At 52.8% G+C, this 25,755-nt stretch overlaps 1 protein-coding gene across 1 annotated transcript in view; it reads right to left on the bottom strand.

Moving 5' to 3' along the window:
* Positions 1 to 160: 160 nt before the first annotated feature.
* Positions 161 to 25,755, bottom strand: part of DNAH1 (dynein axonemal heavy chain 1) — a 68,503-nt gene continuing 42,908 nt past the window's right edge. The window contains exons 46-76 of the mRNA XM_010166821.2: positions 25,062 to 25,240; positions 24,033 to 24,263; positions 22,470 to 22,666; positions 21,558 to 21,693; positions 20,215 to 20,423; positions 19,275 to 19,446; positions 18,748 to 18,939; positions 18,223 to 18,333; positions 16,945 to 17,130; positions 11,907 to 12,098; positions 11,292 to 11,459; positions 10,360 to 10,551; positions 9,804 to 9,935; positions 9,454 to 9,579; positions 8,838 to 8,957; positions 7,870 to 8,009; positions 7,288 to 7,458; positions 6,954 to 7,179; positions 6,674 to 6,869; positions 5,920 to 6,071; positions 5,239 to 5,435; positions 4,684 to 4,828; positions 4,104 to 4,262; positions 3,541 to 3,672; positions 3,206 to 3,376; positions 2,607 to 2,786; positions 2,345 to 2,521; positions 1,414 to 1,584; positions 1,178 to 1,308; positions 674 to 818; positions 161 to 403 (exon numbers count right to left, since the gene is read on the bottom strand). Of these exons, the coding sequence (XP_010165123.2) occupies positions 161 to 403; positions 674 to 818; positions 1,178 to 1,308; positions 1,414 to 1,584; positions 2,345 to 2,521; positions 2,607 to 2,786; positions 3,206 to 3,376; positions 3,541 to 3,672; positions 4,104 to 4,262; positions 4,684 to 4,828; positions 5,239 to 5,435; positions 5,920 to 6,071; positions 6,674 to 6,869; positions 6,954 to 7,179; positions 7,288 to 7,458; positions 7,870 to 8,009; positions 8,838 to 8,957; positions 9,454 to 9,579; positions 9,804 to 9,935; positions 10,360 to 10,551; positions 11,292 to 11,459; positions 11,907 to 12,098; positions 16,945 to 17,130; positions 18,223 to 18,333; positions 18,748 to 18,939; positions 19,275 to 19,446; positions 20,215 to 20,423; positions 21,558 to 21,693; positions 22,470 to 22,666; positions 24,033 to 24,263; positions 25,062 to 25,240 (5,279 nt within the window). The remainder of the gene's footprint in view (positions 404 to 673; positions 819 to 1,177; positions 1,309 to 1,413; positions 1,585 to 2,344; positions 2,522 to 2,606; positions 2,787 to 3,205; positions 3,377 to 3,540; positions 3,673 to 4,103; positions 4,263 to 4,683; positions 4,829 to 5,238; positions 5,436 to 5,919; positions 6,072 to 6,673; positions 6,870 to 6,953; positions 7,180 to 7,287; positions 7,459 to 7,869; positions 8,010 to 8,837; positions 8,958 to 9,453; positions 9,580 to 9,803; positions 9,936 to 10,359; positions 10,552 to 11,291; positions 11,460 to 11,906; positions 12,099 to 16,944; positions 17,131 to 18,222; positions 18,334 to 18,747; positions 18,940 to 19,274; positions 19,447 to 20,214; positions 20,424 to 21,557; positions 21,694 to 22,469; positions 22,667 to 24,032; positions 24,264 to 25,061; positions 25,241 to 25,755) is intronic.

The raw sequence follows: 25,755 nt of genomic DNA, 5'->3' as shown, positions 1-25,755 counted from the left end.
TGTTGACCACAGCTCTTTGAGTGTGACCATGGGTGGGTGGGTGTATCTGAGCACAAAGGGGATGATGGGGTCTGTGCAGCAAGTGCCTTCACCTCTTGGGGAGGTCAGGGCTACAACTGCTGCTTTTGTGGCCTTCTAGCAGCAGATTAAAAAAAAAAAATTAGAAAACTCGAGAGCCTCTGGCTGACTCACTGACCTTGAAGCTAAATGAGATGGTGTCAATGGAGATGACTGACTTCCTGGCGAAGTTCTGCAGTGTGCCAGTGAGGAAGGCCTGGGGGAAGAAGAACCCGCTGATCCAGAACACGGAGGGGATCCCGTGGCTGATCCATCTCTGCAGGAATTCAATCCGCTGCACCAAGTCGTTCACCCAGGATGCCAAGGGCTTCAGGGATGGGTAGGCCTGTGGGGCACCCACAGAGGAAGGTGCTGAAGGCAATCAAGGACACCCCAGACCTTGTGCCCAGTTGCTGACAGCTGACCAGAGCCCAGGGATTCATCCAGCCTGGGGCTGGGAACAACTGTGAGCTGCACTTGGGGCGAGACATCTCCAGGCCAGAGGAGCAAGAGCCAGCTCCACGTGAGACAGCCCAGTCCTGCTGTGGTGGCTGATGACCCGTTCCCCTGGCTCGGGTGAGCTCCTGCAGGCAGCTGGGCTGGCTGGGGCACATACCTTGGCATTCCACAGCTCGGGGACAGTGTTGTTGTACAAGCTGCTGGCCATCAGCTCCAGCTGAGAGGACATCACGACCAGGCCCTTGAGAGCTTTCAGCAAATCCTTCAGTGTCCCAGCAATCACCTCCAGGAGCCTGCTGTACCTACAGAGAAGGAGCAGAGTGACTCGGTGCAGTGGTTCATTGCCCATGGCTGCCCAGAGAGGGTACAATGAGTGAAGCTCCTCCGTGTAACCCCCAGCCCCACTCCTCTTTAACAGGGCCTCATAGCTGCCCCCCCAGCCCCAAATTGCTGATGGTAGCAGATGGAAACAACTGATCAGTCCCCACAAACCAGGGATCAGCAGAAGGTCCTGGCTGGGACAACACAGGTGTTAGCGTGGCTGCCAACCTCACTGCCACACTCAGCAATGAGGCTCCTCAAAGGTGGGTGGGAGCAGGGGCCTGCACAACTCTGCTGTTCCCCAAGGGACCTGCCAGTTGTGATCCCACAGGGGTTTTACCTGATCACCTCCTGGACCAGCACTGTGTTCATGGACTCTTCATAGAGCAGTGGATATTTATGGATCACCTCCTGCAGGTTCATGGGGCCAGGCAGCTTTGCCAGGATGTCCGTGGAGATCTCCTCCACAAGCTGGAAGGAAGGCAGAGGGTGGGTGAGCATCCTCCTGGCCACAGCTACCAGCTGGTGTTTGTGCTCCCTGCCTGTACTGGGCGCTGATGGGATCAGGACACCCACCTCTTCCCTGCTGCGGCCTCCCACCGTCAAGGTCTTGGGTTGCAGCTGCAAAATGGCCCCCAGCAGAGCAAAGGTCTCGTTCTGAGCGAAGGTGATGTTGGCATTGTCGTGCAAACCAAAGAGCTCTGGGCTGTCGTTGAGTGGCAGGCTCTTGATGTACTGCAGGTAGCCCTGGAGAGGAACCCACACAGGCTGTGAGGCCGAGAGCTTGGGGACAAAGCTGTGACGACCCTTTGGGCTGCTACCGGCCTGGCCTGAGAGAAATTACCAAGCCAGGGCTGCTGGATAAACTAAACCCAACAGATCAAAACCCAGCAGATCAGACTCAGGAGATATTCCTTGTCTTGGTGTTTTGAGATTAATTCATCTGATTTTTACACAGCTCTTTGTCCCCTGTCACAGCCAGGAACCACAACTTGCAGCTTTGACTTAGGGACAGCTTCTGTGTGCCCTGAGCAATGCTTGCTCGTGCAGGTCTCGGGCTGCTGGGGAGGCTGCTGGGGTGGCAGCTCCTCTGAGCCAGGTTTGGTGGCTGAGTGGAGGCCACGGCCATGGTTTGTGGTCTGGCTGGGGAGTTAAACTGCACTTGTGTAGAAGCAAACGTGTGCGATGAGAAGGGGCAGAGCTGCAGTGAGCCTCCTGCCACGTCTCCAGCAGAGCTCCTCAGGTACTTTAGGTATGTGATGTCAAAATGATTCAGGGGACAAAAGCTTTCAGCTTGGGAACTGTGGTGATAGCTGCTACCACCTCCTGTGCACAGGGACAAACACATGCAGCTTCCTGAAAGCAGCTGAAGATGCCCAGGTTCTTACAATCTTGTATTTCCCCAGGGAACTGAAAATGCCGTGGGCTTCAGGGCGGAGTGGATCCCCTTTGCACTGTGACAGTCCCCTGGGGTCTATGAGCTGTGATTTGTTACTTGAGGACTTACGTCGAGGTCAGAGGAGGTACTGATCTGCTTGTAGATCCCCGATTCGGAATAGGCAAACTCAGGATTTAAAACCTCAGGCTTGTAGAAATCTTCCAAAATGCTCATGATGCAGCGCCTGTCCCAGTCGTCAGTCACACGGCCGCCGTAGTTGATCTCCCCAGCCGTGTACCTCAAGACCTGTGAGGGACCCCACCATGGTTTCTGACCCACACGTGCATCACGAGCCTGTTCCCTCCATGGAGGGACCAGCTCACGCTCTTACCTTGTACGGGATGTCTGTGTATTCGCCCAAGAACATCTGTAGCTGACTGATGCAGATGTGGAGGTCTCCCTCTGTGAACTCATAGGGGATGTTGAACCCCAGAGGCCCAAACTTTCTTCTCTCCAGCATGTTCCCATGGAAGAAGCAAAGTGACAGCAACAAGGATTTAAACTCTGTGACCTGCAGGCAGGGGAGCAGGGAGAAGAGGTGCTCAGCTTGGGAGGAGGCATCCTTGGATGGGGTCAGTTCCTGCTGGGACCTGGCAGAGGAGATGTGCCAGTTCAGCAGTGCCAACCGAAGCCTGGAGAGGTGGAACCTCAGTCAGGCTGCTCTGCTGGGGAAGGCTGTGGCCTGCTCCCTTGCTTAAAGAGAGCTGCAAGTATCTTGGACCAGGCCTCCACAATCCTGTCACTTCTCTTTCTCAAAGTGAAACTTCTAATTGGCTCATCACAGAGTATATGTGGGCTTATGAGACATACCACCAGTCCTTCTCTAGCACATGAGAGCTCTAGTGGAGAGGAGCAACATCCAGGTGGAGAGCGTACATTGGAGCAGGCACGGGCTGGGAACAGCAAACCAAAGCATGACCTGGATCTTACCTTGGGGCAAGAATTCAAGAAGTCATCACTGAAACTCATGTAGGACTTGAGCAGGTTGGCCTTGACCCCGCGGGGGGGCTCAATGGTCATCTTGGAGCCATTCTGGAGGATGAACACAGGGAAGTGGTTGCTCGGCAGACTGGTGAGCCAGAGGCGAAAGTCCTGATGCACCTGGAAATCCAGAAGGCAGCAAGTGCTCAGAGGGTGCAGGCACAGCCACTGAACCAGGCCCTCTGGTTCTATGGGGAACCTGTGGATGGGACTGAACTAGATCTGGGCTCTTCCCAGAGCTCCAGCCTCCTGCCTGTTATCCTCAGAGTGGTCAAACAGTTCACCTTGCTGGGGTCAATGCCCTCGATGAGTCTCTCCAGTGAAGGCATCCAGCTGGGGGCCAGGTGGCAGTTCTGGAAGAAGACCCAGTTGCCCTGCTCCATGGCACTGCGCATCATGGCTTCAGCACGGGGGCCCTGAGGAGGCAGATGAGAAGAGCTCAGGGACCCTGATCCATTGCGGGTTGGGCCCTGCTGAGCTGGACCGAGAGACAGCTGCTGGGTAGAAGGACCACTTTCCAGAGCTACAGCCTGGCTTTGTCCCCATGGCCCAACTGGCTCTTTGCTGTCTGATGGCACAACAAAGGCCCTTTTACAGCTTTTACAAGCCTGTGTGGAAGGGTGGAGGGAATGGAAGAACTAGGGATGGATTTGGGAAGTTAGAGGGTGCTACAGGGGGAAGCGCTGCAGCCCCCTGAGCAAACTGGCTCCTCCAGCTAGCAGAAGGGTGGTGAGTAGGGGCCCTGGCACAGGAGGGTGTTTTCACTGCGCTGCAGGGGTGCGTGACCTCCTTGGAGCTAGGTGTGCCAGCAGGACAATGCTGTCCCAGGTGGGCACCAGCTGCTTACCTGGCCTTGGCCCAGAGAAATGGCAGAGAGCTTTTGGGAGAACTTCATTTCTTCGGCAAACTTGTAGAGGTTGGCAGCAGGGTCAGTGCCTGGGGACAGCACAAACACCAGCGGGGTGGTGGCAGTGGACTCCTTGAAGACGACTGACAGGTCAGTGGTCTGCAACACAGAAAGTTGGTCAGAGTGGAGCGGCCACAGTGGCACCACACACAGCACCTCCTCACCCTGCCTGGCCTCAGCTCCTCTCCAAGGCACTGGTGGGCTCTTGGGTGCCGAGGCCAAGTACAGCAGCTCTCCTCCTGCAGCATTAGGATCAGGGCAGTAACCACTTTCCCATTTGTCCTTCAAGGTCTTCCCTTGTATGCCTGCACTATCTGCTGCCTCCCAGTGCGGTTTAACTGGTGGACATTAGGCAAGATGTCCCTCATCTCAGACAGTGCTTCACCAGCTGTGGGAACACTGTGGCTGCAGAGAGGTACAAGCACCTCATTGCCACTGGAAAATGCTGACCCATTTACAGCAAGCTTGAGGCCTCCTGCTCTGCTCCTGGCCCCACCATCCCTTCCTTTTGGCTGCTTACCTGCGGCTCAATGAACTGACGACCCAGGTTCAGTGCCACAAAGTCCTGCATGGCATTGGTGATCTTATCTCCTCGCAGACACCGCAGAACCAGCAGCTTCTGGAAGTCATCAAGCTCAGCTTCCCACTTCCCAGGCAGGGGCTCTCTGCAAAGCAATTAGGTGCATTTTGGGGGGATGTGCCAGATCCTGCAGTTCCTCAAGAAGCACCCAAGTTGCCTGCGGGCAGCCACTGAGGTTTCAAAAGGGACAAGGACCTTCCAGTCACTTGACTGGGGTTGTTGTCTCTAGCTTTGAAAGCATCAGCAGGCAAGCCAGAGCTGCTTCCATGGGGGAAGTGCCAAATACTGCCTGGCAAAGGCATCGTGTGGCTCTGCCTTTGGCAAGCACCAGGCCACCCTTGAGGAGACAAGGCAATGCCTCGCCCTGTCCCTTGCGTGGCACTGCACTGGGAGCAGAGCCAGCACTGTGGCTGTATCGGCTCCTCTTGCTCTCCCGGGGATGCCGTTACCTGCTGGCTGCAGCACAGCTAGGCTGACAAAGCAGAAGACACTCGCCTGTGAGGCTTGGGGCTGTCAAAAATGGCCCTGAATGCTGCAAGGTTGGCTGCAAAATCATTGGCGAAGCCAGAGAAGTTCTTCAGGCTGCTCAAGGCCAGGATGTCTCCCCACGCTCTCTCGTACAGCCAGGCCGGAGCTGGGTTCTCCCTCATCTCCTTTACGGTCCCTCCTGACAGCAGGTACCGCCACTCGTCCTGGGAACAGGACAGGATGTGGTCAGGGATTACAGCCTCCCTGCCTGGGCCTGAGGCCCGGGGGTTTGTGCCATATCCAACTAAAATCCTGTAGTGACTTTCTGGCTGCCCCTCCCGCCAGATGTGTGTGTCGAGGAGTAAGTGAACTGGAGGGTTTGGTGAGATCACTGTTTAGCTGCCACTAGCTTTTCTCTGTCTCCTAACCCCTGCCTGCTCCCTCTCAACTTGCTAACATGTGCAGCAGTCTGGCAGCAGGCTGGCAGAAGCCCCAGGTGGTTCAGGCTAGGCAGCTCTGCATCCAGGCACAGGGAAAGGTTTGAGATCTGAGTGAAGAGAGAGGCCCCGGGGTTGCCCACCAGCCTGACCCTGGCCCCAGGGAACAAGGCTCCTTTTCCACCCTGGCATGCTGTTCTAGGGGGCTGAACAGCCTGGGCTTGAGTTGCCCTGATGGGATCCCATCAAAGGACCAAGGTGACTTGCTCACCATATCAATCTGCCCATCATTCATCAGAATCCGGACGCAAACCAGGAAGGCAAACATGAGCTTGTGCTTCTCAAAGAGGCTTCGGCACACATTGCTGTAGAGACTGAAGGTGATGTAGTTGCTGATGTTCATGACCCGGTCCTTCAGGACGTCTGAAAGGCAACAACCAGACAAGGGTGGTGGGTGCTACGGGTGACGTGGAGGGTGCTCTCTCTGGCAGCTGCCAGTTCCTGGTCACAGGAGCACACCTGCACCCTGCCCAGGACAAACAGATGCTGCTCTCAAACACAGACTGGGCACAGAAACGCCTGGGAAAGCACAAGGCTGTGGGACTCGGCACAGAGCAGAAAGCTCTGGGAGGGAGCCCACGCTGTGCCACGGCAGCCTGCACCGGCCCAGCCACCACCATCCTGGCTAACAGCTGCTGCTGGGGAGGGAAAGCTGCCAGGACCTGCGTGTGGAGGTGGCTCTGTGACGAGCAGAGCCACACCATTACTAGGACGGGGTGTACCTGTGCCCTGTCACTAACATCCCACCCAGAGAAGCAGCGGGGAAGAGAACAGGGCAGAGAAGAAGTTATGACCACATCTTCCCTTGCTGTGTGGACACAACTAGGGGCAGCTCTGGACCATGCTGGGAGCCAATGCAAGTGGCCATGTTTGCCTTGACTCTGCAGGTGTCCTAGCTTCTGCTGCCACTAGACCAGGAATGTGGGGTGAGGAAGAGGATGGGAGGGGCTGTTCTGGACAAGCACCTGCTCTCTCGGAGTTACTGATCCCCATTAGGAAGATGTTGAGGAACCACTCGAGTGAGTACTGGTACATGGGGTCCACATTGGACAGGTCCGAGACACAGAAGTAGAGGATCTGTGAGCGGACGGCCACGGGCACATACTGCAGGCGGGTGATGTTGATGTCCTTCTCTGTCTGCTCTGCCACCATTACCTTGGCCTGGAGGACAGAAGAGACGTCATGGTTAGTGCAGTGCTGGCAGGTGATGCATAGCTGCAGGGGGAGAGGACCTCCACCTCTGACCTGGATCTGTCCTGCCTTGAGCTTGGACGCTTCCAGCACTTTGATGAGCTCCAAGTCATCTACAGGGTTTCCCTCGGAAGTGCTAAGCCGATACAGGATCTGGTCTTCTATCTCCTTCAGCTCCTGACGCATCTTGGCATTGCTAACAATTAGCTGGTTTCTAGCTTCTTCTAAGTCAGGCCGCTCTGCAGCCACCACTTCTCCCAACAGTTGGTCTTCCAAGCCACTACAACAAAAGCCATGGTGGTGAGAGTGGGGGCAACAGGCCTGAGGGTTTGAGGACTGCAAGGAATGAGGCTCAGCAGCATGGGCAGCTGATGTGGTAAGCAGGTACCTGGGTGAGAGGGTGAAGTTGATGAGGGTGAGCTTCGTGGCGACCTCAGGGCTGTAGTGAGGGTTGGGCAGGTTGGTGGTGATGTACATCTTGAAACCCTCATTGTAGGGGATCACTTTATCCCCCAGCTTCAGCACGGTGCTGCCTTGCTGTTTGTAGGTCTGTACCAGAGAAGGACAAATACAGGAAGGCTGGGACAGCTACCTCTTGTGAGGAAAGGCATCCTGCTGTGCCCTGGGCTCTACAGTGAGGAGAGAGTCTGAATGCTGTCTGGACAGAGGAGCTCAAAGCCACCCAGCCGACATGAAGGCCTGAACCTGAAGAGAGCAGCTGTATTCCATGGCCCTGCCTCCCAGGCAAAGATGCCTGCGGGGAGGAAACTGGGGTGTGCAGGAGGCTGCCAACGTGTTGGAGCCCGGGCCAAGACATGTGAGCACAGGACAGGCAGCATCCATGTGAGTGCTGCCTGCCCAGAGAGATCTACAAACCCACCACATCCCGCTGCACCCTGGCCAGATGCCTCCTTACAGCCCACCCGCTGCCCCTCCTTGCCAAGGCGAGACATAGGACCTGTTTCAGCTCAGGACAGGATCGAGGGCCGGATCCAGCTCCTCGCCAACATTCTCCAGCAGGAAGGGCCTCCCAAAGGTAATGGCATTTTCCAGACTGCTGAGGAAGTCCTGGTCACTTAGCTTTGCCACCTGTAGGCTGTTCACCTTCTCCTGAAAGGCAGTAGGGGAGGGCAGGGTCCCTGTGCTGTCCTGCCCACCTTCACAGCCAGCTCACCTCTCATTGTGCTGATTTAGCTCACCAGAGCAGCAGAAATAACATTTTCTGTTGCTTGGATAGTTTTTGACTATTTTGGCAAGTTTAGTCCATGTCACCAGGCACTAGAGACAGCTCAACAAGGCAGCAGGAAAGGTGGGGGGAATGGAGAGAGCTCCTTTAAAGAGCCATATCCCTGCAGAGCCCCACACTGGTAGCTCAGAGCTCATTTCCCTGTAAAGTGAGAGCAGGTGGGTTGGAAAAGCCCTGGAGGAGCAAAACAGGAGCAGCTGCCTGAGCCTCCCACATGACCCTCCAAAAGGGCAGTGGGTGCCTCTCTGGAGGAAGAGAAGAGGTGGTGGTCTGTGTTCCCAGTACTGTGTCAGCAGTGACCGGGCTCACTAGCCAGGTAATACTGCCCTGATTCCCCCTATCCCAGGGACCCTAAAGGCTGTTATGGGAGGTGCTAGGGGTGTTCTGTGTGTTTTAGGGTGTGGTGAGGGGTGTAAAGCCCCCAGAACGCTAGTGGAGAGCCAGAGCAGGAATCTGATGCCTCACTTGCTTACAGCAGGGTCCCTCCTGCCCTGTACTGATTTCCCCACGTGGGGAAATCCACCTGGGATGAATATGGATGTGGAGCCTGTCTGGCGCTGGGGAGGCTGAGCTGGGGCAGTGTGGAGTCTTGCAGCTCTGGAGCCCAAAGCCTGAGGCTGCTCTGCACACCTTCCAACAGAAAACTGCTCCCCTATCCTGGCAGACCCATCTTTCCTCCCCACAGGTCTTACCAGATTCTTGATCCACTTGTTTGCTTGTCCTTGGGGATCTATGTAGTGACTCCAGCGCTGGGAGAACTGTGTTATTACCCCATTCTCCACAGACAGGGTGTCATTGGGTAAACCAGCAATCTAAAGGGGTAGAAAAAGCTGTTGGGAACAGCTGGTAGCACAACACAGCTGACCAGAGAGAAGCCCTTGCTGCCCTGGCCCTTGTGTGGTGGAAAGGGGATGGTGGTGAGGGTACCTGTGACAGCCAGTGGCTCTGCCTGAAGTGGCTGAGCCACGGGCCAGAGCTGTGCTGGCCATCAGGTTTGGGCAGGCTACAGACAGGGCTTTGCTCTAAGCCTGTGGTTTGTAAAGGGGAAGCCTTGTGGGTTAAGTTGATGCCCTCAGAGCTGCTGCTTGCTGCTGCCCTGGATGCTGCCAGGTCCTCTCCTGCTCATTACACGAGGAGCCCTGGCAGCAGTTCCAGCTCTGCAGTGTGGAGGTGCTTGGTTGTTATTCAGCTGTTTGGTTTTGGGGTCTGTCCTTTGGTACAGATGATCCTACTGAGCAGTGAGTGGAGTGTTTTAACCTTTGCCTGAGGCACCTTCAGCTTGGAGAGTTGGGTTTTTCTGCCACTTGCCTGCCAGGAGCGGATTTCCACAGGGTCTCCAAGGGTGCTGCTCAGATTTGGCTCCTTGGTGTGAGGGATGTTGTTTTCTGACAGGTGGCTCAGCCACTCCTTGCACAGTGCTACACGGTACTGCCCCTGCCACGAGAAGCACCATCACAGACTCTTTAGTTGCAGCTAAAGATGCTGCGAGCATCTAATCCCCCTGTCTCCATTCAAATAGAACCCTGTGCAGCATCTGGCACAAACAGAGAGAGATCCAGGAGGGGTCCTGCACCCTACTGCCCTATTTCTTTCTCCCAGCAGATCTGGCAGTGCAGAGCTGCTACCCCAGCCCCTCGCAGGGAGCACTGCACACTTACTGTAAAAGGGCCCAGGTAGGCCACAAAGCCAGCTGCAACCAGGATGTCCCCAGTGATGTTGTTGATCTTGTAATCCAGGTTCTCTACAGCATCCTGCCAGCGCACCTTCTCATCAGCCAGGCTGTTTATGAGCTGTGGGATAAGTTGCAGACATTGAGAGTTGCTGTGTGGTCTCACCTTGTCCCCTGAACCTGCTGTTCCCTGGGCAATGCCACAGTTGACTTTGGTGACCAGAGGTTGCATGGTGGCCCCTGCCATATCTTGAATTCTGTCCCCAGCTTTGAGCATTCAATCCTGGGATTACTGGGCTGCTCTCAGCTGTCCTGGAGACCTGTTGCTGGCTGAAGAAGCTGTGCACAAGAGGACAGCAGCTTTCAAACCAGTGCCTGGCTAGCTTAGGTTCCCCCAGTCCTGTTGTGCTGCTGAGGTCTGGCCAGGCAGCTTCACCCTAGGATTGTCCTAAGTTTCAGGCACGTAAATCTTTTTACCACTGAGCTCCTTGACCTGAATTCTGGTTGTCTCATTGAAGTAGGCAGAACCCAGCTCTGTTCCTTACCGTATCAGCACGGCCCAGTCTCTGCTGACACTGCTCACAATTCATCTCCAATTCCTCCTTCTTGGCTATGCAGCTCTTGTACTTGGCTTGCAGCATGGCAATGCCATCTTCAACCTCCCTCAGGCGTTCCTTAGCTTCGTCAAGGACCTGCTGAGTGGCACGCAGGTCCTCTTCTGCCTCCTGCAAGGCTCGCTGGGGAGATGCACAAGGAGACAATGGGTATGCGGGCCATGTGGCCAGGCTCTTCTCCAAAAAGCCAGAGACCTTGCAGCACTATCTGATACTAAAATCCTTCCCTGTATGACAAAGGTTGACCTGCCTAACTCCAAGGGGAATACTCTGCAACCCCAGGAATAAAAGTAGGGGTGAGGGGTTGCCCAGAGCAATGGTGGAGTCTCCATGCCTGGAGGTATTTAAGAGTCATGTAGACATAGTGCTGAAGATTTGTCAGTGTGAGGCTAATGATTTGACTTAATGATCTTAAAGGTCTTTTCCAATCCAGGCAATTCTGTAAGGGCATTTCTCCAAAAAGCCAAGAGCCTGTGCCAGCTACAGAAGTTCAGGATGTGGCCCACTGGTGAACAGGAGGAAAGGTTCCTCTACCCCACAATAATAACACAGAAATAGCCAGGCTTGGAGAGGATTAAGGCTGAAGTATTACTGAGGTGTGGGAATGTTTCTCTAAGTACAGTTTCTGCTGAGCCAAGAACTTGGCACTAAGAACAAGGTATCACTTCTGTCCCAGCATATTCTAGGTTGGTTTCTTCTACTTTATTACATTAATGGGTTTTGAGGCTTTGGCTCTGCTAAGGCTTGATCTGAACACTATGTCCTGACCTGCAGAACATGGTGACTCTGCATCTCCTGCAGAAGGTGGCTGCTAGTACTGTGTTCCCCAACACCTAGAGCAACTGAGTCATGCTGCCTCTTACCCGCTTGGGCTCCACGATCTTGGCCACAAAGTGGTACTTGTGCATGGCACGCACCCACTGGCAGATGGAGGTGCAAGCTTTGGAGACCTTGGCGATGGCAGCTGGCTGAAACTCCTCACTGTCAATGTAGGGCTGGATGGCCTTGATCACAGTGTCTGCAATGTTGTCCTGCAAGGAATAGTGTGAGAGAAAGGAGATGTGTGATGAGGGTGCTAGAGATCTGATGGAGGAGGGTCTCAAAGGGCTTCCCTCAGCAGCTGCAGCCTGCCCCAGGACCTGGCAGGGTGGTTAAGGCATTGCACTGGAGCAAGAGGAATCAAACTGCTGTGTGTTGAGGGATGGCTGGGGGACTGGGTAAATCCCTTCTCATACCACTCCCATCTAGCTCCTCCACATGGAAAGAGCAGAGGGACAGAAGGGGAAGACGTGTGTCTGAGTCCCATTGCCCAAAGCAATGAATTGCAGCCAGCTCAGACATGAGGACTTCCAGGCCAAATACATCCTCATCTTCTGTGCTGCTGAAGGGTTTTGCCCTTTACACTTCACTGCTGTGAGAAGGATCTCTGGGAGGCAATACCTGACCCCTGGTCACAACCTCCCTCTGCCAGCACTTACCTTATCGTACTTAAACAGGCTGTCCAGGAACTTCCCTGGGTCCTGGAGAAGGCCCCTGCCTGGCTCCCAGTAGTCATCCACCTTGGAGCCTAGCTTTTCTCCTGCCACCTTTTTGGGCTTGATGCCTTTCATAATGCAGACAGCTTCAATCACCATCTTCACACCGAGGGGAGGCCGCTGCATTGCTCGTACCTTCAAACACAAAAGGAGACAGTGGGTTGGCCTGGTTCTCAGTGAGATGGGGTGCTCATCCCTCAGCTGGCCCAGGGGAGACTGGGACCAGAGGCAGGACATTTAGTGGATGCAATGCACAGCCAGGAAGGACAGAGGTATTTGAAGGGAAAGCTGGTTATTGGAAAGGGCATGGAGCAAACTATAGGTAGGCTGAAAAAGCCTGCCCTGATGCTCTGGTAGGTTTATCTTACAGGCTGAAGATGTCTTAGCAAAGGAGCTAGATCTGTATCTTCCTGGGAAAGAGGCTGTATGGTGATGGGGCACAGGCAGGCTTCCTCCCTTGCTCTGTGGGCTCTCACTTTTCTTGTCCCCCACCATAGCAATGCTGCACCCATGAGCTGGTCTGCAGCACTTGTGGAAGGACTGCTTGAGTCTCTCCTCAAGCAGGCAGCTAGGAGTGCTACTGTGGCACCCTTGAGGTGGCTGAGGGTGTCGGGACCTGTAATCATGACTCCTGCTTTGTCCCTTCTAGGGCTGGCCATCCTTGCCATGTTCAGCCAGAGATGCTCCCAGGCCTTCCCACTGAACACAGTCAACAGAGGGGCAGAGTTTGTGGCAACGCTGAGGCTGTTCTACCCCCATGCAGACACCCTGTGTGAGAAGGACTTTGACTGGCTCTTTGACTGCCCTCAGACACAGCAGTTCCTTGAGTGGTTCTGCAGCACAGTCAGTGAGGAGAATGTGCTGAGCCCAGACGAGGTGGAGGCCTACGATGCCCTGTTGGCTGCAGGCAAGCCCATCCTGGAAGGTGCTGCCCTCGAGGAGGCGTTGCAGATGTGCTGCCAGGTCCCGCAGCACCCACGTGTGATACCGGATGATGAAGGTCCCTCTCTGGAGGCCCTGCAGCAGGAGCTTCAGGAGCTGAAGGAATATCGTGATCATCAGCTCTGGCGGCACAACAAGCTGCAGGTTTGGGTAGCCAACCTGCAGCAGGAGCTGAGGTATTTGGAGGAGGAGGAGAAAGTGGTGAAGCAGGACTTGAAGAAGGCTCAGATGGACCTGGAATTGGAGATCTTCCAAACCAGTGCTGTCCTGAGACAGATCAGCAAGGCTGCAAAGCAGCTGGCAGACTGGCACAGGGACATGGGGAAAGGCCGGCCACCAGCACTGCTGTGTGAGATGGATCTTGGCCCTTACCTGGAGCTAGAACAACAGGCCACTGATGTGTTTGAGAGGTTCATCCAGCAGGTCCTGCCAGGGAGTTTCCAGCCTCCAGATGCTCAGGGAGCAAGTGCACAGGGAGAGAGCAGCCTGAAGGAAAGGCTGGAGGCTGGGACACAGAGGGACCTGGACTGGGAAATACTAGAAGGAAGGAGAGGAGCTCCTCATCAAGAGTGTGCAAAGACACCACAGGGGTTGGTACCAACTAGTCTGGGAATACTGGTCCAAGGCTCAAGGACAGAGCTGCGAGTGGAGGGGAGGAATCAGAGAGAGGTGTTGAGCATGGGGGATGAGGAAGAGAGAGATGGCAGTCAGGAAACAAAAGAGAGGATGGATGCCAAGCAAACAACGATGCCAAAAAACCTTGGGTCTGATGGAGATGAGCTACTGGAGAACCAAGACAGCTACTGGAAAGAGCTGAGCCGAATGGAGAAAGCACATATCTGTGCCCAGAGGGAGGTTATAGTCATGTCAGCAAAAGTGGAAGGCAACTGTGCGGCATTGGAGTGGGCCCAGAGGACTCTGGAAGCTCTTGAGGAGAACCAGGTAGGGCCAGTGTTTCCTTTTCTCCAGCACCCTTTGTGGCAGGGTGTGCTGCAGGCAGTCCCTCCTGTGGGATGCTGGAGCACAGCTGACATGTCAGGAGGGGGTGGCAGTGCCAGCAGCCCCCCCTGACCCCAGCCTGCCTTGTTTTCCCCCTGCACAGCACGTAGTCAAGGCAGAGCTCGAGAGTCAGGCTGCCATGCTTCAGAACCGGCTGCACGCCCTGCGCTGTGACATCCTGCAGACCCTGACCCACCAGCTGCCGCCCCTGCTGAGGGCGAAGGCCTGTCTCTCTCGCCTGCCCGTCCTGCAGAGGCAGCTCGGCCTGGAAGCTGCCGGGCTGCAGTACGTTGCCGAGAGGCAGGAGGAGGCGGCCGCGTGGCTGGCGAGCCAGCACAGCCGCCTGGATCTGCTGGAGCTCCAGCTGAAACAGGAAAGAAGGGAGCTGGACCAGAAGGCTGCTCAGCTGTGGGAGATGGCAACTGCTATGAGGGAAGCCCAGACCAGGCTGCAGGAGCAGCAGGACTACTTAAAAAATGCCAGCTCCTCCCAGACGGATTGTCCACACACATGGATAGACCCCAAAGACCTCTCTGCTGTACGGTAAGGGCCTGGGGGTGTGTGTGAGGAACAAACTAGATGTGGAGGAGGTGGAATGGGAATGGGAGAGGCATGCACCAGATCTAAGCTGCCAGGCAGTCTAGCAGTGTTCTTCTGCCAGTGCAGAGCCACCCTGACTCCACCATGGTGTGAAATTCCCCAGAAGATGGCATCTGCTTCTTCCTGGCTGGCTAGGGCTGATGCAGCAAAGCAAGGGCTTGGAGAAGGGGCTGAGGACAAAGAACAGAGGTTTTCCTAGGATGCATAGGTGGAGAGTGTAGAGGCAAGTCTTCAGCTGTAGAGAAGGAGAGCTAGGCCAGAAGGAAGCACAAGCTGCTTGGAGCAAGAGTTTTCTCTAGTTGGGTGTCCTGCACTGACAGGGGCTTCTCAGTCCTCCCTGCACAGGTCTGGAGTAGCTGGTGTGGGTATCTGTCAGCAACGAGTCCCTGGCTGGCTCTTGAGTCAGCCTGGTCCTTTATGCTCTTCCCAGACCTCCAGGACACAGGCTGCTCACCAGGACTGGCTGTCCTCTCATTGTTACCCCATGGCTGCTTGCACCCCAGTCCTCCAGTGCACAATATCCCGAGCCCTGTTTTTCCTTGGCACTGGCACACTGCTCACACCTCTGCCTGCCTGTCCCCTCTTGCAGGCTCTGGGACATGCTGGCAGGGCAAGATCAAGAGAAGCAGCTCTTCTGCAGCTATGAGGACTTAGCAGCCCAGTGCTCTCGTTTGGTTCAGGACCATAGGACGCTGGAAACACAGCTGGCAGCTCCTGTGTCCCACCTCCCTGCCCTGGAGTCCTCCATAGAGGTGCTCTACCAGCTGCTGTACAACAGCTCCCACCAGCTGCAGCTCTCCTCTCCGGTAAGTGAGCGCTCCTGCTGCACCAGCCTTGCTGGGTGGAACAGGGCTGTGAGTCAGAGCCCTCTGTGCCATCCTCCCTGGGTGCAGGGGGCAGAACTTGCTGCCTCTCAGCCCACAGAGAGAGAGGAGGTTGGCCTGAACTTTGCCTTGTTCCAAAAGCTATCCAGTGAGGTAGTGGCTGGCTGAGGGGCAAAGGTGATGGTCGCTGTGTTTCACACATGCTGTTAAGTACAGAGATTGGGGTGCCTTACCCAAGGTGGCCCAGTAAGCCACCTCTGTTCCTTGGACTGGGTGTCTGGAGGCCAGAGCCAGGCGGGGAGTTTGTTTCTGGTGGGCTGAGCTGTTCCATCCCCCTCTTTCTGCATGTTCACATGCATTTGGGCTCTGCCCCTCAGGAGATCACTGAGCTGATGCAGCAACTGATCACCATGCAGGATGACCTCTACCAAATGCTGACAGACCTCCTGAGTGACTTGAACATCAAGCGCAGATCCCTGGAGAGCCCTGTTCTGCAGACAGAGCGCAACCTTTACGTGTATTTTTACTGCAGCCAGGATCGTCTGAGAGAGGTGGTGGAGGAGCTGGAGAAGCAGGTGTCAGCTTCCTCCAAGGGACCACTGGTGGAGCTGTCCTACACGAAGGAGTAGGTCAAAGGGATGCTCGCTCCCTGCCATAGTAGTGTCCTCTTTTGGTTGGGCTGGGTCATTAATCCTGGAGTAGGAGAGAACTCTGTTGGTCCTGGCTGCAGTGACTTGGGTCGTGGCCCAGCAACTGGGCTTAAAAGTAGCAGGGAGCTTATTCCTTAAGTGAGTTCCCAAAGCTGGTGGGTGGGTTAGGTGATGTGTAAGAAATTGATGCACCTTGTGAGTTGGCACTGGAAGCCTTTTATAGACAGGAGCCTTTTCACACCAACTCCACAAGAAGACGGGTGCTGGGGGCAAGTGGACTGACACTGTCTGTGTCTTTCTCCATCTTCTGGGGAAAGGAGTTTTGTACATTTTCTGGGGAATAAAAAAGTCTGTTGTTCACAACTGCAGAGCAATAAGCCTGTCCCTCCCCTCCACAGCTGTGCAGGGAAATTGTATATGTGCTGAGTTGTTCTCTTGGCTATGGGCTGTGACACTTGCCAGGCTCAGAATCGCCCTCCTTCCTCTGACTATCCTATTTCAAGCCAGTATTTCTTCAAGTCAGCCCACCAGCCATTGCCTCTTCCTCTTCTCTGCCTGTGGTGGATCCCTCTTAAGATCCTGCTGGTTCAGGATGCTGCTAGATCTTTCCCTGTGTTCTGCAGTCAATACTTGGGGTTGCATTGTGGTGCTGCCTGCCCCCATAGACAGGCACCATGGGGTGAGCCCTGCTCAACACTCTCTCCAGCACAAGTTGGAAACAACATGTAGGAACAGCCAGGAGCCAACTGCTGCCTCTCTGCTTTTCAAAACTCTTTGCTTCTGAAGGAGTGAAGCTGAGAAGCTGCAATGGGCAGCTGCTCAGACTGTGAGCCCAGGGGGATGGATGGATGGAGATGCTGGAAAAAGGCTGGGGATGCTGCAGGCCTATAGAAGGGGAACTGCTGCAAAGCGAGAGGCTGTCCAGGACCAGACCCAGCTCTGCCACCTCCCTCTCAACCCAGTTACCTCTGTAACATCATTTTTTTTGAGGTTCCTCAGGCTGGCAAGAGCAGCATCCAGGGCTGGGAGGGCTTCAGCCAAGTCCTTCTGAGCATCATCTGCAATGGCTTGGGCTGTCTGAGCTTTCACTTTGGCCTTCATCTCCTCAGCCTGCACGGCACTTCTTGTCTTTTCAGCCACTGCTGTGTCCACCTGCAACACCAGAGACAGCCTCAGAAGCATGCTGGAGCCAGAGCACCCCTTTGGCTTGGCTCAGCACTGCTAGGCAAGGATCACAGCTGTCCTGGCAGGTAATGTGTTTTCTTCCAGCAGAGACATGCTAGGGCCTAATTGCTGGAGGGGATCCCCTTCCTGTGTTATACAGGTAGGAGAGTTCTGTCAGCCTGTAGAGATCAACCACAAGCTCCAGCTCTGGCTGTGCCTGGAATGGTGTTAGTCCTGCAGGAATTAACTGCTCTAGCCCTTTTTCCTATTGGCACAGGGAGGGGATGCAAATGTGTAAGGAGATGGAGGAATAAGAAGATATGATGAGGGTTTTGTTTCTAGAACTGTCACTTCTATCTACCCTCAGCATTAAAACACTACCAGGAGGTGTAAAGGGAATGTGGAACACAGCCAAACCTTTATCTGCTCTGTGGGAACATGGGAGATTACAGACTCTTCTCCCCTTTGTGTGCAGAGCTGTAGGATGTTGGGATCTCTGTTCCCTCTGTCTCAGTCTGGCCATCACAGGAGGAGACAGGCAGGAACACAAGTAAGCAGGAAGGCAGTGACAGCCAACACAGAAGAGTTCCCTTTTCTGCAGTGGCATTAGTGACTGTGTGTGATCATCCCTGAGGTCTGGGCTAGCAGGGGCAGGCTGCAGCTGGATCAGCTCCCTGGGGATGGGAGGTGGAGGAATGATCTCTTTCAGCAGCAACAAAGTCTGGGCTTAGAGCTGCTCAGGCCACCTCAGGATTGTGTTAGTAGTGGTGCTAGTCTGTGCTTGTAAGGATCTAAACTGAGGAAAGAGAGCTGGTAGCTTGGCTGACTGACCCCTGGGTTGTGGTTTCAGGCAGAGGCATGTGAGCAATGGCTTCTGCTAGCAACTGGCTGGTAGGTTGTCACTGGCCCCCACCAGCACTACAGGAGGGACCCTAGCAGAAGGCATTTCTTGCTGGCAGTGCTGCTCTCTATAAATACCTTCTGTGCTAATCTGAGGCCTTTTTACTGTCAGGTTAAGCAGGATTTTGTACAATCCCTGCAAGGCTTCCCCAAGCCCTGTGTCCAGTCCAGCAGTGGTACCTGCAGTTGCTCCATGGTTGCCACTGTGTCCTTGGCTGCCTGTGCCAGGAGAGGGCGGGCAGACTCCAGCTCTTCCTGCATCCTTGCTACATCCTCTGCTGTTTGCAGGAGCTGTGGGAGCAGAGCAGAGTGAGAGCACAGGCAGCAGCCATGGAAAGCCCCAGGAAAGGATTGTGCTGTCCTGGTGGGTGCTCCCTGCACAGTGTCAGGCTGCACAAAGCAGCAGAACAATGTTGCTGTTATAGGACTTTCAATTAAAAGGTTAATAAGGAAGATCCTGAGAAATGATGAGCTACAGAGAGGTCTGTGGTCCCCAAAGACCACATTCATTCTTTTAGAGCTGTTATACACTCCAGCCTTAAAGACTGGCCCTGGCAGAAGGCATAGTTCTCATTTGCTTTAGCATGAATTTTTTCCTGTTACACGGGAGATGTGTAGGGCATCCTACTGCATCTCTGCAGCTATAAATACACTGCTCAGAGCAGGTAAGGGGGCCCAAAGCTCTCCTGGGTGTAAGGGACAAACCTTGTGCAGGCCACTTCCCATCCTGTTCTTGGCTGTCTTCAGTTCCTGTTTCTTCTTTCCAATCAGGGAACTGAAGGTGCTGAGAAACTCAAGGTAGCTCTTGGGAGTGACATAATTGTGTCTGGCCAGCTCTGCTAGGTACACTTGGCACTTCTTTGCCACGCTCTGATGGATTGCTACACATATATTAATCTGCAAGGAGAAAGGAAAGAAACAATCTTATTCAGTACTAAACATGTGGTAGGCAAGTGTATGTGATACTCACAGAGAGCACAAGGGGCTTACAAAGACCCTAAGTATTCAGTGCAGAGCTTATATATGTGTGTGGGCTTCAGTGCCATAGACAGGGTGACAAATGCCATGTCCATTTCAAGGTGTACAAAAGCTAACCAGTTCTGAATGTGAACTGACCCTGCCATTAAATATTTCTGCTACAGGGTAGAATCTTCCTGCAGGTATGTGTATCTAGAGATGTGGCACGTTGCACATACAAGCACTGAGTTTTATGTGCAGAGTGTGGCACCTACCATCCCATCGACATCTTCAGTACTGGCACCAAGATGTGGGATCTCATCCAAGAAGGAGGAGGCGACGCACCGCAGGGCTTCAGCAGGCCACTCATTAAACCAGTTGATGGTACAGCAGTTCACGAGAGAGGGAAACTGTCTCAAGCGTGCACGGAACACTTCTCCAATAGGGCTGAGGGAAAGACATGCAGAAAAGAAATGTTGTAACTAGCTATAAATACAAGGATAAAATAGCTTTCCTACTTCCCTAGAACCATCCTGAACTCTTACAGAATAAGAAGAAAGGGAATATACCCAAGGAAGAAGGATGGAAATAGGGAATGAACGTTCAGGCAGTGAGCTGCATGTCCTAAGGTGTGTGTCACAGCTCACTCCATGGAAGCCCTAGGTATATTCTGGAAGTATTAGGATGGTAGTGGGGTGATGTTTTATAGGTCCCTCCCTAGGAAGAACACTTAAGGGGTAAGAAATAAATGTGATCTGAAGTTTACTTCAAGCAGGTGAGTGCAGAGATTGCACCACCAGGCTAGGAGCATGGCCCTGATTCTTCTGCTTGTACTCGTACTGAGAATGCCCTGTACTTTCTGGCAGCCCTCCTGAAAGCAAGCTGCTTGTGGACTATGCACTATATTCATGATTCAAGCAAGAGATTTTTGTAACAAATAGTTCAATGGTACATGAAGGAGGAGGAAGCTTGTATTTAATCTGGATCACATGTAATCATATTCTTAAACTTTTCAAACTTCATCTTGAAATCGAAAAATGTAAAAGAAAAAAGTATCCAGCCCTATGGGAAGGTGGTATGTAAACCTTCCTCCTCCTCCTCCAAAGTCAGGGGCTTGGAAACAAAGGTTCTGTGACAAGGTGATACAGGGCAAAGGACAAGGAGGGAGATCATTGTTAATGATTATCAGCATGGAGCTCTACCCCTGAACTGTACCTCATGCACAGGACCATGTGGATATTGCTGCGAACCCGTCCTATGTATGCAGCCATCAAATTAGCCTTGGTGGGCTGCTGGCCTAGATCTCGAACAACAGGCTTCATAGCTGTCATGATCTGTTCTTGATCATCGGGGTTGTAAATGTTGGGAACATCACCTGAGTTGAGCAGGTTGTTGATATCCTCAAGGAAGGATTCATTTTTAATCTAAGTAGATGATAGGGGGGGGAAAAAAAAGCCAATTTCCTAAGTCATAAGCCAGTCATGTCTCCACATGCCATGGAGATCAATTCTGGATAAATACAGCTCTCAGCCTCTGTTATAAGAAATAATTCCTGTGATCACTCAGCTCCAGTAAAGCATACCCTGACCCTTGTCCAGCATTTCCAATTAAACAGCCATGTTCAGCCATTTCAGGGGTGGGAGTGTGTGTCTGAGAACAAACCTTTTTCTGCCCATTCAGTGTCTCCTTACAGACAAACTGAGCTCAGGGCCTTGCTCCCTGCCTCACAGTCACTCTGCAACCAGACACCAGGTTGCTCTGGGTCTTTGTTCTTCCAGCACACAACACTTCACTATTAGGATATAGCTCATCAATGTGGGAGATGGAGTAATTGTAGGGATGTGTCACAGTCTGTGGGACGATCTCCCTCCAGAGCTACACTCACCTCTCCACCTTTGAAATACACAGCATCCATCTACTAGACTAAATGCACCCTCCCATGCCCCTCTTCTCCTACGTATGTTTCTGGCTGCAGGGAAAAGGATGCAAGAACAAGCAGCATTTGACAGACACTCATCTCACTGCTTAGGGCACTGCCAGAAGCAACTTGGTTCCTAAGATAATGAAGGCAGTAAAAAAGCCTATGGGGAACATAACTGTGAATTCCAGAAGTTGGACTAGTCATTAGCAAGTTACAGTTTACAGTAACAAGCCAACATTACCCTGTGGAACCAGCAGGCATAAGGCCCTAAATCTGCTGGTATCTTTGAAAATAAAGAGAATGATGTTACTTAGGACTTCTAGTATCAGTGGTCAGCGTAGTGCTTAGCTTTAGGCATCTGGGTCTAAAATCTTTGATCCTTGGATGGAGCTGAGACTTCCTAGAAGAAGAATCAGCCCACTCACACACAGTTCTACAGTCCCTCTAGCAACAAATGCACCACCTTTAATTTCCCTGAGGCTTTTTTATAAGATGATCAAGGTGGGCTACTTAAGAAATACAAGTTGTGCCTGGTTTGTATCAAGCTCCTCAATCCTCTTCAGTGGGATTTATTGAGCTTAGAGATGTGTTTCTGACTCCTTTTGAGATGGAGTCCACCATGGTAATACTCCTGTACCTGTGTGTCTACAAACAGGAATGTCTTGGGAAGACTTTGAAGGCCCGCCTTCATCATGATCTTCTTCAAGTCATCTCGCCATTCAGTCATGCCGTAATTTTTGGACAGTTCAATCTGGAAACACTCATAAGCTGCCCTAAAGAAAAAAGAAGCCCATGGAGTTACATCAAACTAAAATATCCTCTTTTGTCAACTCTGAGTATGTGTTGTGGACTCAGGGGAACAGAACTCAAGCAAGCTGTTCTCCTGCAATGAGTCCTGAGTGCATGCCTGTCCTTGTGCACGTTCAGTGACCAACCCAAAAGTGTGTTCACTCAAAGCAGAGGCACCTGAGCTAGCTAGAAACTGGGAGAAGTACAACTCCATGAGCTGATAAGAGTCATACTGCTTCTTGGGACCAGTGCCTCAGAGTGCAGAGGGAGCAACTCAACATAGATTTTTTTGGGATGCTGCCCTTGAAGGCTGGTGCACCTGGGAAACATGGCTGTGTTTTTCTAGGATCACATCCTGTATTCAGAGCTGGAAGAATTTTCCTCCTCAGTCTAGTTCTCTGGCTCTTCAGGTTTCTTCCCTGCTTCCCAAGACTCACCAGTCCTACTTGCCAGGCTGCCAGTGTCACTTGATCACTTGTCCTTAGTAACTCCTGTTTTGTGAGCTGACATGGACAATGCTGCTTTTGCTCATTCACTGCATGCCTGCAGCAGGAACCCAAGCTACTAGCAGGCAAGAGAGTCCAATTTTTCTAGTTTAGATGTGCATGTTACCTGAGCCCCAGCTCTTGAGTGTTAAATCTGAAGAGTTAGCAATCAGACAAATGTGTAACCAGTAGCAGGAAGGGTAGGAAAAGAGATTCTCTGGAGACAGTCCCGATGGAGCTGCTCCACATTATGTGCATAGGAGTGCACTACTTACATGTGAGATGCCAGTCTGGTGAGTGACTGTCTCCCACTTCCCCCAACACCCAGGAGAAGAGCATTCCCTGGCGCCTGCCGCAGGATCCGGCTGATTCGGCAGATGTGTTGTATCGCGTCCATGAAAAGCACAAGCTTCAGCTCTGGGGTGTTGGTTTCATTGTACTCCTCCAGGTAATCCTCAATCACAACCTTCAGCTGTGGGCAGAAACAGTCAGATAAAAGCAATTGTGAGGGGGTGGGTAGTTGTCTGTAAGCACAGACAGGCCTCTGGGAGGGCAGAGCCTGGTGCTCAGCAGGGTCTGGGAGCAGCTGCCTCTCCCAGTTGCTCCCGAGGAGCTGCTCGTGAGGAGGTGATGGCTCTCTTTGCTCCATGCTCCTATAGGAACTGCCATTGGACTGGGCTGAATTTAACTAGTGGTGGTGGTGGCAGCAGCTGCTGAATAATGACCTTAAACTAACTCAGGCAAGTGACTAAGGTCTGCTGTTCCTAACAGAGCTGTTTGCCTGGAGAAATAGCAAGGCATCATTCAAAATAAAACAGCTTATGGCTGCCTGATCCATACTGTCACAGGGCCTCCCTCTGGGAGAGCTTCCTCACTCTATAGCTGACCACTGCCTGCTGCTGCATCCTGTGGTTAGGATCCTGGCTGGACAGGGCATGTGCTGGCTGTAGATGAGTAGAGAAGCACACCCCTCCCCTGGTCCAGGCACTGCACAGAATAGCTGCACAAACAGTCTGTCCTGCCCTTTCCAGGGCTCCCTTCAACAGCACCCTCAGGTCAAAGCAGGAGATAAAGCATGAAGACATCTGGGATTTGGTTCTACCCCTTCAGCAATCTCACTGTGAACCTGGGCAAGCAATGTCAGCTGGAATTCATAGTGTTGAGATTCCTGCTAGATGCCAAAGTCCTGCCTGCATCAGTGGACTGTGCAGCAGCTTGGTAAGTCTGGCTGTCTTGGCTGTGCTCACCTCGGTGGGGCAGAGGCCCACCTACTTTGCAAAAGAGATTGGAAGGCTCAGTTAATTACCAGTTCTTGTCACACAGCTATCACAGGAGGAGAGACAACAGGATAATCATCTGTTTCTGATAATGAGTGGAAAACACACTGCTCATTGCCTTTGCTTAATTATCACTACCAAAGTACTTGCAGTATCTCCTCCAACAGGGAATCTGGCAGTAACATTAATTACTTGTAAAGGTCAATTGTGAAGTCTTTAATGGCAAAAGTAGTATTGTTTGGGGGTAATGTGCCATTTGTTTCCAGCAAATTTCACTTTTCAGTCCCAAGTGCAGCTCATTTGAGAGATTTGGCATAGCAGGCTGCCCCCAGGATGGCAGTGCAGAGACAGCTTGTTCCACCTCAACGTCCCATCACAACAAATGCAGCCACTCGCCCTGGCTGGGGTAGGATTTCACAGGAGAGCCCTAGGAGGGTTTGTGGTTCCAGACACCTTCAATTTAAGCAGCCCCATGGTTACTAGTAACTGTCTTCTTTTGTTTGCAGAAGACTTGGAAGATGTGAACATAGTTCACAACATAATGATTCCCAGGGTCCTTACCTTTTTCTCACTGTCAATTGCTTTGTACAGTTTGATATTGGCACCTGGCTCCATGAAGTCCCCAAACAGAACTGGCTGGGAGGGAATGACCTCCTCAAAAGTGGTGCCTAGATCCTCCATCATACTCTTCATCAGGTTGTCAAACCAGACCCGGTCCTCCACGCTGACCAGGCGATCACAGAAGACCCGGCAGCTCTCGTGGTACCACAGTCTCAGCAGGTGCAGTTTGTTCTGGAAGGAAATCCCAGCAAAACACCCCCGTGAGAGAAGCAGGGAAGTATTAAGAGCCTCGCTGTCAGGAAAGCTGGTTCCTGCCCAGCATGTGGTCAGCTCCACTCCTGCTAAAAGGCAGCTGGGGTGGAGAAAGAACTGGGTGAAGGAAGCTGCATTCCCTTCTCCTCTCAAAATCAACTCTTGTCAAAACAGCTGCTTTGCAAAGAGCTCATTACAGCTTCAGCTAATCCCCCCTCTATTTGTCCGTATGTTAGGCTTTGAGAGATTTAAGTTTCATGTTGTTTGTCTTTATCTTTCCCCCAGTTGGATTTAATTTTTATTGTTTTCTGAAGTTTTTGTGGTTTTTTTGGAAAGATCATTTTATTTGAGTGTAGCACAGAACCAGAATCCCAAGTACTTCCTGTGATAAACCAGTCTCTCCTGGCTAGGCTGGAGCCAGAGCAAGGTCCTCAGGAGAGCTGAAGGGGCAGAAGCCTCCACTGATACAAGCTGGTAACAGGACAACACCTCTGCCCCTGTGTGGTCCCCTATGGCTCCATCCAGCCCTGAATGGCCAGGCTGTGTCATACTGCCTGCCTGTGGCCACTCATCTGCCTCCATGCCAAGGAAGGGCTGGGGAGGGGACACTATTTACTACTGGTACCAGGCAATGTGGCCAAAGGGAAGGTCTCCACATTCATTGAACGGTACCAAAATGCAGCTTCAGCAAGGAATTGTGGCCTGTCAATGAGGCCTTAACTGGAACATTTCTGGTCTTCCCCTGGGTGGCACAGCTGTGCTGATGGGAGGACTCACCTCCACCTTGCTGGGCTCAGCCATGAGCATGCCCTGGAACACCTTGGAGAGGTCTCTCAGGTTGAAGGTGTAATGTGATTTTGCTGGTGTGGGCAGCAGCTGGGATGTGATGGTCGAATACATGCAGATAGTGGCAGCAACCAAGGGCTCATTCAAGTCTTTGACTTCAAGTGCTCCTGCTGCAGAGACAGAGGAAGGTAGAGAGGATGCCAAGGTAGTGAGTCTGGTTTGAGAAGGTCCTAGCAGTGCAGACAGATGGTACTGAGAGGCAGAGGTGTTGCTACGACTTAGCTGGGAACACATTTTTCTTCTGCTTTCTTATGCAGGGACTGTGTGGGGACCAGACCAAGCACCTGCTGTTCACTGCAGTGGACAGTTTGCCAAAGAGTTTCCCAACCAAAGGGGATCAGATTTGGGGATGGAAGAATGCATCACAACAATTCTGCTGTTAAGACTTCATGCACCTCAGGGAGAGAGAAGACACTGCCAGACAGTTGGTGCCTACCTGAAATTCTCCAGGCAGGTTTTCCTTCTCCCTCCCTTCAACTCCCACAGTGGAGTCTCAGCTACTTTTAAGCTAGAAGGTGTGAGTGCCCTCTTAGCTAAACCACCTTGCAATTCATTGAGCTCACCAAATGCAAAGACACTGAGGAATCATTTCTTCAATAGTCTGGCAAAATTTAAACACAGCTGC

The sequence above is a fragment of the Antrostomus carolinensis genome, unplaced genomic scaffold, assembly GCF_000700745.2.
Source record: "Antrostomus carolinensis isolate BGI_N321 unplaced genomic scaffold, ASM70074v2 scaffold22994, whole genome shotgun sequence".
Classification (NCBI taxonomy): Eukaryota; Metazoa; Chordata; class Aves; order Caprimulgiformes; family Caprimulgidae; genus Antrostomus; species Antrostomus carolinensis.
Note: the sequence above shows the minus strand (reverse complement) of the source record. Positions and strands in the feature narration are given on the sequence as shown.